The sequence below is a fragment of the Rhinopithecus bieti genome, unplaced genomic scaffold (genome assembly GCF_001698545.2).
Source record: "Rhinopithecus bieti isolate Rb0 unplaced genomic scaffold, ASM169854v2 scaffold_36008, whole genome shotgun sequence".
In the NCBI taxonomy this organism is placed as follows: domain Eukaryota; kingdom Metazoa; phylum Chordata; class Mammalia; order Primates; family Cercopithecidae; genus Rhinopithecus; species Rhinopithecus bieti.
In genome coordinates, this window is record NW_016816204.1 from 2,870,186 (window position 1) to 2,883,162 (window position 12,977).

The window sequence follows — 12,977 nt, forward strand, 5'->3', positions numbered from 1 at the left end:
GGTCACAGCCTCCCCTTCCCCAGTGTGGGCCACTCCATGGGCCAGCTGCAGTGTATGCACATGTGCTGATGCACACAGGGCGCTTTCCCACCTCCATGCTCTTGCATGGGCTGGTGTCCCCGCCTGAAATGCCCTCCCTGCTTCTTCGTGTACTGAAATCTTATATGGCCTCCAAGGCTGCAGTGGGCACCCCTTGTTTTTGTCCATGAGCACTGCCCTGTGCTCCCCTGGGAAGGCCATGTCCTGAATGTCTCCCTGTGGACCCTCCCTTCCAGGCTCTGAGGCCTGGAATGCTGGGTAGGTAGGACTGCCCCCAGCTCCAAGGATGGGCATGTGACTTAGGCCTAAGTAATCAGCACATCTCACTTCCCCGGCCACATGGAGGGGCTCAGGAATGGGCACTGGGGCAGAATGGATCTATCTAGAGCTGATCTGAGGGCTTCTGCCAGGGAGGGGAAAGAGACAAGTGCTGTCTTCCCTGCTGCTGCACTTGAACCTGAGAATGTGCACGGGTGAGGCTGGGGCAATGACCTGCCACCATGTGAGCTGAAGAATAACACCAACTGATACGGTTCGGCTTTGTGTCCCCACCCAGATCTCAACTTGAATTATATTCCCATAATTTCCACGTGTTGTGGGAGGGAGCCAGTGGGAGATAATTGAATCATGGGGGCAGTTTCCCCTATACTGTACTCGTGGGAGTGAATAAGTCTCATGAGATCTGATGGTTTTGTCAGGGGTTTCTGCTTTTGCATCTTCCTCATTCTCTCTTTGCCTGCTGCCATCCGTGTAAGACGGGACTTGCTCCTCCTTGCCTTCTGCCATGATTGTGAGGTCTCCCCAACCACGTGGAACTGTAAGTCCCATTAAACCCTTTTTCCTGTATAAATTACCCAGTCTCGGGTATGTCTTTATCAGCAGCGTGAAAACAGACTAATACATCAACACATAGGAGGCAGCGCCAGCCAATGCAGAGACTGAAGCCTGAGGTGTCACCTGAGTCCTGAATCCAGTCATACCGGAAGCTCCATCTCCCAGTGGACTGATTTTGTGAGCCCATATTGCTGAAGTTAGTTTATTTTATTTTAAAATTTGCAGCTGAAAGGGTCCTAACTCACTCAAAGGCACTCCCAGATGTCGATTCCTCCAGGAAGCCTCCCATGACCTCTCCCCTCCGTGTCTGCACCACTGCCCGATACTCTTATGTCATCCTTTCCCCTTCCTGCTGGCTTGCCTGGATTTGCAGTAATTTGTCCACACGTGGGTCTCCCATGCAGCTCCTACCTTACCATCCTAAAGTCTCGCATGTAGCACCACACAGGGAGCCTCATGCCTGGCAAGTGCTCAGTAATGTTTGGTGAATATCTGGTGGCCCTTTCTCCACTGGCACCTGGGCAGAGTTCAGCCTTTAGCAAAAGGCCGGCTCCTGGGAGGCACTCAGTGTGAACTCTGCCCAGATCACTGTGTTGGTGGGTGAGGGGCTGGTGCATACCGATGGCCTCCAGGATGAGCATGTAGGCGGCTGTGGTCTCCCGGTCCAGGCTCACCACGGTTCTCACAACGGCATCGCGGTAACCCACGCTGAACTTCCCATCCACGTTGCCACCTGTGGGTGAAGGACAGGAAGCTTCCGGCTGGGAAACAGAGTTCCCGGGCAGGAGAAGCGGGGGCTCTGCTCCTGAGCTGGGACCTGCCCTGGTGAGTTCAGGAGTGGGAGACTGCTGCCGATTCAGCCCTGCCTGAGGTGCTCTGATGCAGGTGCAGCCTGGGTGGGCTCAGTGGGGGCGCCAGATGCCTGGAATTGTTTCCTAACCTTCATGAAGCACCTCCTGTTTACAGGTACTTCATGCAGACCACTTCATTTAGCCTCCACTTCACAGAGGAGAACCCCTCGCTCGGCAGTGTGCCTGTGCCACCCTGGGTTTCTCCGTGTGTGGGTCCCTGGGCGTGTCCTTCACCCCTCCGCTCCCGGCCTGTCCTGCAGAAGCATCTGAGCAGCTAACCTGCGTAGGGGCTTGGATATGCAGCTGAGAACTCTGGGGTTGGCTGGGCATCCCCCAGGCCCCTCATCTCGGAGGTGAGATGGGCTGAGGATCGAAGCTCCCTGAGTGGGGACATGGAGGCTCTACAGAGGGAGGAGTCAAGGCAGTCATATAGGAGACAGGGATTAGAGTCTCCTTGAGTTCTGGGACAGATGGGAAGTGTGAGGGTCTCCTCTTGGGGTGGACGGGAGTCAGGAAAGAACTCCCAGAATAGTGTGGAGACCCCTCCCCTGCCAGCTGGTGAGCAGTGTGGTGTTCTGGGCAGCAGAGGGCGCCATGGCACCAGCTTTGTGGTAAGCTTGGGCAGGACCGGGCTCAGCTCCTTGCAGAAAGCACACTGAGAATCCAGCAGGGCTCTGGGCAGTCAGCAGGAGCCCACCACTTTGGGGTGCTGAAGAGTCATCCTGCGGGCTGCTAGGTGCTCCCCTGTCCTTGCTGGTTTGCCCCTGGGGAAAGCATTCTGACCCCCAGACCTCCAGTGCTCCCCAGTGTCTGAAGTACCGTTGGCAAGGGACACACTCTGGCTCCCAGGGAGCCCAGGGCAGAACTAGGATGCAAGAAGTGCGGGCAGTGGAGCCACGGAGCTGGTGCCATGTGAGGGGTCTTGGCAACTAAGCCCTCCCTAGGGCCGACTTGAGGGCCAGAGTGTGAAGAGTAGGCCTAAGGGTGCTGGGCCCCTTCAGGGAGGCGAGGGAAGAAAGGGAAGGCTGAGGGCTGGGAGGTCACATTGACCGCAGCAGAGTCACAGATGGGCTGTGAGCTGGGCTTCCTTGCTTCACGGGGGGGCACTGGGAGGCTGGTGTGTGCCCTGCTCATGTGTACAGGCACACATATGCAGAGGCAACATGTGTGTTGGTAGGCAGGTCATGGACAGAGAGAAGACTGAGTTGGTAAAAGGGCCAAGGAGGGTTGAGGAACGGGGAAGACCGCACCCCCATGTGTCCCAGCACCTCTCATGTGTCGGGGAGGCTGAGAAGCTGTGTTCTCATCCAGGAATGGCAAATCCATGGTATGTGTGCCACCAACTACCAATCCTATCACCGTGGCAGACATCACTAATCCATCGCGGTTCACTTTCCCCTGTGAGCCAGGACATGGCCTCATCATCTGTGGCCATAGCTCTGCAGGCAACAGCCAGGCAACATTTTTGAGCTAAAACCATTTCATTTAGGGAGATCAAAACCATCTGCCTCTAAACAGATGGGAATTCTCCTGAGTAACGGGTCCCCGAGGAAGGATGAGGCCACGTTCCTCCAGTCACTGCTCTGCCACCCATACTTGGGGCAGGGAGTGCAGCTCAGGGCTCCTCCCTAGGAATCATGGGGACTCACCTCCCTCTAGAATGAACCTTGGTAGGTACTCTCCATCCCTGCAAGCACCTGGTTCAGGAGGTCCCCAGGGAGCCAGTCCAGAGTGATCTGGCTGCAAAGCCCTTGGGAAGAGCCAGGAGCAAATCCTCGGGAGGCACCAACAGGGGTTAAAGCCCCACGGTAGAGCCCTGACCTCTTTTCCACCCTCACCTGCCCCCCACTTAGTCTATCTGGGAGGGGTGGGGGCAGGGCCCCTAGAGGCCTGCACAGGTGGGCGGAGGCGGGGACAGCACCTGTGATGAAATAGCTGAGCTCGGCATTGAGGCCCACGTCGTTGTCCGTGCAGTTCAGCCAGACCACTCGGAACTCGCGCGGCACATCCTCGGACACAGACACGTTGTACACGGCCGGGAAGAAGGTGGGCATCTCGTCGTTCACATCCAGCACTGTGGGGCAGAATGGGCGCCGGGGCTAGGCCTGGCTTCTGCTGCCGACCACCCAGCTCTGGAGCAGCAGCTCCAGCCCCAGACCAAGTAGGGAACGAATTCCCAAAGGAGTCACGGGCTCCAAGTTGCATTTGTGTCAACACCTCCTGGCCGTGAGCCCAGGGCCCCCCATGCCCACCGGGGCCAGGACCAAGCCCACCAGTGCTCCAGACCCTCCCGCTGTCCCTGTGTTCTCGGGGCTTATTGCTGCTCAGCTGTCAAAGGGAGGAGAGAAAACCTTAGAACCTCTCTCCAGTATGCGCCTAACAATGACCATGACAACACGGACAATCATGACAACGATGACGACAGTGACCATTTACGAGCTTGTCCAGCGTGCCAAGCCCATGCTGAGTGCTTCCCGTACAGGACCACAGGCAGCTCTCAGAGCACCCTAGGAGGCAGGCATTATTACACACACTGTGGAGCTGAGGAAGCAGAAGCTCAGAGCAGCTGAGTGACTTGTCCAAAGTCACACAGTGGCAGAGTGGAGAGCTGGAGCCTCAAGATCTACCCTCAGTGTGCAATGGAGTTTCAGCAAAGGGAGCTCACTTTGAAAATCCCACCACCCAAAATCAGGTTTAATTTCCCTTACGGATTTGTTTATTCAGCTCTGCATGCTGGGCCCCTATTCCTCGGCAGATGGGGCTTGGACAACCTTCATAGCGAAGTGATCCGCACTCCACTTGGGTTCCTCTAAGTGATATCACCAGGGGAGATGCTGGGCCCGTTTGATGTTATGACTTCTGCTGGGGCTTGGAGAAAGGCCCTCCAGGGGTCCTCTCTTAAAGCTGGGACATATTCCCTGTCAATCATCGGCCAAGAAGGGGGTCCTGAAACTGGCACCAGAAACCCACAGGCAAGCCTTGGACCGATGGGAGAGAGAATGTCGTGCTCTCTGAAATCCTCACCATCTCAGGTCTCGACTGAAGAGGGTCAGTGTCTGCGCCTGTGCCAAGCTAACTACTCCCTTCCCCGCCCCCCTGCCAAGCCACAGAGGCCGGCAGAGCTAGCATGGGACTGAACAGGCCTGGGAACAGGCCATGTCTTGCCTGTTAATCTCTGCCTTTATTTCCCTGGGGTTATTCCTGGCCCCTTGGCAACAGCTTATGTCCCCATCCTGTCCTGAAAATTAACGATTCATCCAGAGTGGAAACAGTACCCCGCCCCTTCACCAATAGAGGGCAGAGACACTGGGAATGAGCATGACAGTCCCAGGGGCATGACGATCTTAGGGAGTCCGGGAGTCCCAGCTGCTCTCTTCCCAGGGTGATGCCCTGCCACTGCCAGCCCAGGGGTTCCACACCCTTGGAAGGGGGAGGTCTCCTTTATGTCTCCCAAACAAAAACTCTGGCCTTCCAAAGAAGACAAAGGGCTCTGCACCCTCCCTGCCTGTTCATGACGCTGAGGGTCCTGGCCGCTTCTCAAGTCCTCTCTGCTGTTGCTGTGATCAGAGGCCAGGAGGGGTGGGGGTGACGGGGCCTTGGCAGCAGGTCCAGGCCACTGCCCCTGAGCTCTGGGGCAGTGAAGGCAGTGGCCAGGTGCGGAGAAGGCTCTGCTGTGTTGAATGGCTCCAGCTGAGGAGGGCGCTTCATTAACAAGGGAGTCTGTGCCTACAAGTCCAGCAGACAGCAGTGGGAGACATAGGCTTCCCTCTCCCCCTGGCCCTGACCCAGGCCTGTGCCCACACACTGAGCACACAGCAGAAGACCCCGTGCCCCTCACCGTGGATGGTGAGCGTGCTGGTGGAGCTCTTGGTGGGCGTGCCTGCATCACTGGCGACCACCCGCAGCTGGTACTCAGCGATGCGCTCTCGGTCCAGCTGGGTGGTGGTGACCACCTCGCCGCTGCTGCTGTTGATGAGGAAGTCCATGCGGGGCAGGCCGACTGGCATGCGGTAGGACACCAGGCCGTTCAGGCCCTCATCGAGGTCGACGGCCACCACCTGAGGGCGAGGAGGGGCAGCATGAGGCCGGGGAGGGGACACTGGGACGGGTGCTTCTCCCCCAAGAAGTGCTCCCTCCTCCCTGCCAAGCCACACTTGGCTGCAGCCAGACACATCTGCTCCCCTCCAAGCCTTAGGCCAGGCCACTGTCCCCAGGGCACCCTCCCAGATGCTCTCCAAGGGGGTCGCACGTCAGCTGAAAGGCGTCCGGATGCACCAAGTGAGGCTGGCGATGGGGTGGCAGAGGGACTTTTTAGAATAAGAGCTCAGGTCTCTGCAGTGCTTTCCCCCCTTCAGCCCCTGCTCTCCCCATTAGGAAGCCCTTCCAGGTTTGGAGCAGCTGTTCCAGCTTAAGGACCCCACCATTATCTGGAGTTCAACCACATAGAAGGGTGGATCCACAGGCTTCCCCTCCCCCGCTTTGCTTTGATTTGTGAGACAGCAACAACAAAAATAAAATGACATCAAGGGTTCTTTTTAAAAAGTCACTTGAGGATTTCATTATTATTATTTTTTAAAAAAGCTGTTTGCGGCCATGTACAGGCAAGCCTCCTCCCAAGTTCCTACACTGTTCTCATTTGCACCTCCAGCCCTGATCAGATTGCCCAACTCAAGACCCCGGTTCCCTGAATAAAGTTTTACTGAAGTGGATCCAAGGCGTTTGGGGAAATGTGTAATAATAGCTAAAATAAGAGTTTGGGATTAAGCCAAGACTCTCACGATTGGAAGACAACATCAAGATCGTCTGATCTATTTCACATCCAGCAAACTGGACGAAAGGTGTCTGGACTCAGCTTGCATGCTTTCCAGGACGGGGGGCTCAGTATTTTTACTTTACTTGAACACAGCTCTACTCCCCTGGAGAAGGCTCTTCTGCACAACCTGCAGAAATCTGAATCGCCTGAGGTCCTAGGTGGGACCCGGGAGCCACAGTTCAAGGGAGGGCCCTCATCCTGTACATGAGGACAGTTTCCAAATTAAACGCTCCCCGCTCCTTCCTCTATGAACTCAGAAGTTGCATTGGTGGGCATCTTTCTTCACCGGCCGTGAGCCCCCAGAGAACCGGGTTTGGGGGTTGACTCACTCTCACCCCGCCTCCCCTCTAGTCTGGGGCTTCCTCGGGGACTGACTGCTGTTCCCTGGATTGTGGCGCCCCCTGCTGGGGGTTTGAGGACCCACCAAAGACCACCACCTACTACAGATGAAGAAACTGAGGCACATCGGGCCTATGGGGCACCACCAAGCTCACTCCCTCTGGCATTCTGAGAAACAACCCCGTCTTCTTCTAATGGGAACAGGCTAACTTGATATGGCCATTGCGTCTCAGATATAAGCCCTCGTGACAGATACACAGTGATCACCACAGCTACCGTGTTTCCAGTGTCCAAGTTCCAGGGTGCTTCATACATGTGTCTGATTGAGTCCCCACAGCACAGCCAGGCAGGTACTATTATTATCTCCATTTTACAGATGAGAAACTGAGACTCAGAGAGGTTAAGCAGTTTGCTCCAAGTCACACAGCACCCTGGTGCTGGAGATGGGATCCACACCCCTGTTGTTTGGACTCCACAGCCCATGCTCTTAAGCAGGAGGGTCTCCAGTGTTCCCAAACGGCCTCTGGAGGGCTGAGGTTTTGAAAGGACTTGAAACCCTGGATGTCCACTCCCCTAAACCAGCACCTTCAGGATCCCCCTGACCAGACGATGATGGAACAAGAGGCAAAGAAGCCAGGCCCAAGATCAGACCATGCCTTGCTTGGCCACAGGGTCTTGGGCAAGTCTCTTTACAGCCCTGCAAAGTGGGGAGAGGCCCCTCTACTATAGTAGAGGGAGCTGATCCGGGGCTTATGGGAAGCCATGGGAGAGGCGGATGCCCAGGGCTACACTCATCTGGCCTTCTTTGTATTCTAGAACCATCTGCAGGCTTAGGGAATGGAAGGTCCTGGGCCAGACCTCCATAATCAGGCCCTGAGAAATTTGGACATGACTTCCAGAATTCCATCTTGCCTCTCTCCCTCTCTCTCCCTCTGCCTTTGCCCATCTCACTATCCTTTCCTGCCACACTTCCCTCCACATCTCCAGAGCCTCTGTCCTTCAAGATCCAGCTCCTCCCCTGCCCCAGCTCTGCAAAGTGTTCAGCCTGGGCTAGGCCCCTTGGGCACCCACTGCCCACTTCTGGGCTGGTAGGAATGAGATGAGAGACTCACTTGGTAGATGGAGACCCCTGCGGGGGTGCCTTCGAGCACCTCAGCTACAAAAGGCAGGTTCTGAAAGGTGGGGTCATTGTCATTGAGATCCAAGAGGTTCACAAACACTGTGGCACTGCTGGTGGCTCTCAGAGGGGGCCTGCCACCTGGGGAGACCAAGGTGAGAAGGGGCTGAGGACAGGGTAAGATGGGTGCAAGAGAAAACGGACAGGAAGAAGGCAAGTGGCAAGAGGGTGGCAGATTCAGAGCCCTCCGTCCCAATGGCCCCTCCAGGAAGCAGCCTGGGCCTCCCCAGCCCCTCCGTTCCCTCGGGGTGCTCTGGGAGTCACAACTGGGGCGTGGGTATTACCCTACTCTTGGTGATCAGACATAGCCCTCCTGGGTGGGCCCCAGGTCCCCCAGAGACCCAGTCACCGGGGATGCCCGCAGCCTAAGGTGTGAGGGCTGTGAGGGGTGAGAGGGGTCCATACAGTCAGTGACAGAGACGATGATTCTGCGCATCAGCTCAGCCTCGTGGGAGTCAGGGTTCTCCCGGTCCAGCATGGCATGGGTGGTGCGGATCTTGCCTGTGGTGCTGTTGAGGTTGTAGAACTTGTTGGGTGGCTGGATGCTGTACACCAGAGTGCCATTCTCCCCCAGGTCTGGGTCCACAGCCACCACCTGCCAGGGAGGTAGCAGACCCCTTCACTGAGCCACGCCTGGGGAAGGTGTCTCTGGGCTGGCCGGGGGTATCTGAGCTCAGACGTTGGTCCTGGGGAGGGGGCATCCTGGCTCTAGCCCAGGAAGTGAGCCTCCCTGCTGGGCCCAGTGGCCGGGTCTGAGAGGGATGGGAGGCAGGAGTTCTCTAGGGGAGGGCCTGGGAAGGGCTGGGGAGTCTGTACTCCAGCTGAGATTTTTGAAAGGATTTGAAACCCTGGATTTTGGAGACTGGGTTCCTCCTCATCAAACCCTCCCTTCCTTCCTTCCTTTGAAGCATTAGATTGTGACACCAGAGATGACAGGGCATGTGGAGGAAGCCATGGCTGGGCCCCAGTTTCAGAAGGCGGGACCCAGTTATCTGGGGCAGTCATAGGGCTGGGGGAGTGTTGAGGAAGGACAGGGTGGAGCTCCCTGGAAGGGAGGTACACCGTCCCTGATAAGGGGCAGGGTCTCAGGACTGGGCCTCAGACACTCTGGCCCCTTCAACTCCCCAGCTCACAGCCTTGTTCCCCACTTATAACCTCCATGTCATGAAGGGGTCAGTGCTCAGTGCGGCCCTAACCCAGGGGCGGTGAACCCCACAGCCTGCTGTCCCTTAGTGTCCCAGATCCCACACAGCCAGGTCATAAACAAAAGGCAAAGGGCCCCCTGCAGCCTTTGAGGGCTCCCTGTCTTCGCTGAGGCCCCCTGTGTGCACGGATCCCCTGCTCTGTGGGGAAGCTCCCTCATCCTCCACCCGCCCTGCTTTCCACAAGGAGAAAGCAGAGCCCAGAGAGGCACAGGCCAGTCTCAGGGTCACACAGCCCCAGCCATGGAGCTGATCCAGCTCCCAGCCTGGAGGCTCCTGAGGTGGCCCTTACCCCTCGCTCACCCCTGACCTTGCATTGCAGAGGCCACTGTGGCAGCAGGGGTGGACAAGACCAGTGCAGGAGAGGTGACTACAGTCCCTGGGGCCACATCAGGACAGGATTATTCTTAACTGCAGTACACTCAGTGGTGACAGCCAGGCTTGTCAGCTCCTTCATCTTACTTGATGTGGAGCCTTTTGTGCTTTGGCAGCAGAATCTGTCCCTCCTCTGCTTAATCCCCAGCCAGAGGTGTCTCTGGGGCCACCAAACCAGAACAGACAGATGAGCTGCACTGGCTGAGTACTCCCATCTATCCTGTCCATGGGTCCTGGAGAGGCCGAGGAGAGAGAGGCTGATGCAGGGCTGAATGCTGTGGCGCCCTAGGCCAGCTGCCCCTTCAGAGGGGCGGGGGCAGCCCCCACTCCCACCCTGGACTGCTCAGCCCTCCTCTCCTCAGCCCAGCCTTGCAGCATCAAAGGGTAGGGGAGGGGAGGTCCCTGCCTTCCAGGCCTGAGGTGTCCTTATCTTGCTGTGGGCATGTTGCCTCAGTTTCCCTAGCTTCCATAAAGGGGACCCCAACACCCCCATTTTGCAAACGGGAGATGGGGCTCTTAGGTACTCCAGGCATAATTTAAAACAGGCCAAGTCGTTTCACAGATGGACATAGAAGACCAGCATTCCTTGCATTTTTACAATGCTTCTCTCAACAGTTTGAAAAGGGAGATTTTTTTTTTCTTTGAGACGGAGTCTTGCTCCATCGCCCAGACTGAAATGCAGTGGTGCAATCTTGGCTCACTGCAATCTCCACTTCCTGGTTTCAAGCGATCCTCCCACCTTAGCCTCCCAAATAGCTGGGATTACAGGCAAGAGCCACCACGCCTGGCTAATTTTTGTATTTTTAATAGAGACAAGGTTTTACCATGTTGGCCAGGTTGGTCTCAAACTCTTGACCTCAAGTGATCCTCCTGCCTCAGCCTCCCAAAGTGCTTGGCTTACAGGTGTGAGACACCACACCCAGCCTGGGGGTGAGATGATTTTCTCCAGGTTTTATTTTTCTGGATGGGGAAACTGAGGAATAGAGCAATTGAATCACTTGTTCCAGGCTAGGCCTGTTGCTGAACAGGCTGAGATAAATTTCACATGGGAGGTGGTTCTCTTCTATTCCCTCTTCCTGCCCCCACCATGCCAGAGAGTGCCAGGGGTAGCTGCTTCCAAGTGACCCTGGTTGGGGCATGGGCACTGGTTTTGGGCCTCTTGGTCACTCTCTGGTCACAGGGTGAGTTGGGAGTACAGGAGAGGGCGGAGGGCTGTGAGCCCTACTGCAGGCTCCCTGCTGGGCGATTTTGTAGAATCTCACCACTTTCCCCTCATTTATTTCCCATTTCACGCCCATCATTTTTCTCCTGGCCTGACGGGGAATAATTCTGTGCTTCTCCCCTCTCTTTATTTTGCTGGAGGGCTCTGAAAGGCTCTAAATCAATGCCCATCAGCCAGGTCCTTGAAGGCAGCTGCAGGAGCCAGAAAGGAGAGTGGGACCAAAATCTCCCTTGCAGACAGAGATGGCCACTCTGCCAGCACACGCCTGTGCAGGTGAACCTCCTCAGTGCCTGCATGCCAGGCCACACCCGGTGCATGCAGACGCACACACTGCACCAACTCCAAATGTACCCAAATGAAGCCACATGTGGGAAGACACTTGTCTGCATGCAAGCTCTGAAAATCACTGGGGTTGCCTTGTGCCTCCAACTCCAGGGGCTGTGGCCCATGCCATGCCTAGAGGGGGCTCTTGAGAGAGTCTTGGGCCACACGCCCTAGTCTCCCTCCGACAAGGAAGACCCAGCCACCGCCTGGCTGAGCTGGGGTTGGGGGAAGGAAAGGTAAGATATTCACCAGCTAAGTCAGTCCTTAACAACACATATTTTGAAATATTTTGAACACCTACAATGTGCCTAGAACTGTGCTAGGCAGTGTGGTTTGACAGTGAACGAGATAGGTGCGATTCCAGCAAAGGAAGCAGATGATGGTAATGATATGGATGATAATGACAGCTACCATTTACTGACCACTCCCCATGTGCCAGTGCTTCCTATATCTCCGCTCAGTAAGCGCTGATCACAGTTCTATCAGGTGGGGACTCTTACTAGCCCTGTTTTTTAGATGAGAATAACTGGAGCACAGAGAGGTTAAGCAACTTGCCCAAGGTCACACAGCTGGTAAGTGGTGTAGCTGGGGTGAAAACTTGGGCATTTTGGTACCAGAGGCTGCCTGCTTAATCACTAAACCATGTGCCTCTTAGTAAGCAAATAGCCTACCAAACAAATAAGCACAGATCGTGGGCCCAGCTCTGCAGGAAACAGAATTTGGAGAGGGGTCCAAGCTACCTTAGACAGTAGTCAGGGAGGGCCTCTCTAAGACAGCTGATGTTTTAAGCTGGGACAGATAAAAGAGAATGAGCTACCTATGGAAAGAGCAGGGGTCAGGGAGGAAAGGGCTTGTGCAAAAGCTCTGAGCTCGGGGAGAGTTGAGTGGGTGCAGGGAAAGGAAAGGCCTGTGTGTTGGTGATGGGTGGTTGTGGGCGTGGGTGTCTGGGAATGGTGGGGTGGGAGATGAGTCAGGTGGTGAGCCAGCCCCTGTTCAAATATCACCTCCTCCTTCTGTCACCTGAACCTCGGTTAGCCGTTCCCTCTGTAGCCACCTCACCTCACACTTTGGCCACAGACCCTACCTCATCCTAGGCCACTGTGAGGCCCTCGAAGGCCCCAGGGGGTCCTCTCCAAGGTAATGAAGCATACCCATGTATATACATACGAATGCATATACACGTTTTATGGCTATACAATTTGAAAGAATTTTCATAACTTCCTTTTCAAAATATTTGGCTATGACAAACTTGACTAACGTTGAAGCTTCTTGATTTTTGATTTCCTGGCAATCATCATACGTAACTGGGAATTCCAGAAAATTCTGGAAAATTTTCAAGAATTCTAGAAAAATGTAACCTCCAATTTGTCCTCAAATGTAATGACATTTTCACAAACACTAAATTTCATAGTTACTGAAACTGCCGTCTTTCATCTGACAGATGTTTCATATAACAAGTTTTAATTTTGATTTTATCCTTTTCTCTTTGAACTTTCAAGCCATCACATTTATTTTTCAGGTCTCAAATACTACCCTGGGGCACTGAAAAGCTCGAGCCTGTGCCCACCAGACGCCAGCGGTGGAACAGCCACACCCGCTCTGTACTACAGATTGGGATGACACGGCTGGCTCCTCAGGGGTGACAATGGGGTGGACCCTGCGGGTTTTGTAGGTCGGGCAAGGACTCTGGCTTTTGCACAGGGTGAGATGGGAGCCATTGGGGTTTGAACAGAAGAGTGACATGACACTCCCCAAAGGCAGGCAGGGCGGAAGCTTCATTTTTTTTTTTTTTTTTTTTTTT

General features: G+C 55.3%; 1 protein-coding gene across 1 annotated transcript in view; it reads right to left on the reverse strand.

Annotated features, from left to right (window-relative positions):
- The window catches only part of LOC108516852 (cadherin-23), a 421,574-nt gene that overhangs the window by 100,363 nt on the left and 308,234 nt on the right, over positions 1 to 12,977 (reverse strand). The window contains exons 23-27 of the mRNA XM_017854517.1: positions 8,459 to 8,648; positions 7,989 to 8,134; positions 5,563 to 5,782; positions 3,646 to 3,798; positions 1,493 to 1,606 (exon numbers count right to left, since the gene is read on the reverse strand). Coding sequence (XP_017710006.1) covers positions 1,493 to 1,606; positions 3,646 to 3,798; positions 5,563 to 5,782; positions 7,989 to 8,134; positions 8,459 to 8,648 — 823 coding nt within the window. The remainder of the gene's footprint in view (positions 1 to 1,492; positions 1,607 to 3,645; positions 3,799 to 5,562; positions 5,783 to 7,988; positions 8,135 to 8,458; positions 8,649 to 12,977) is intronic.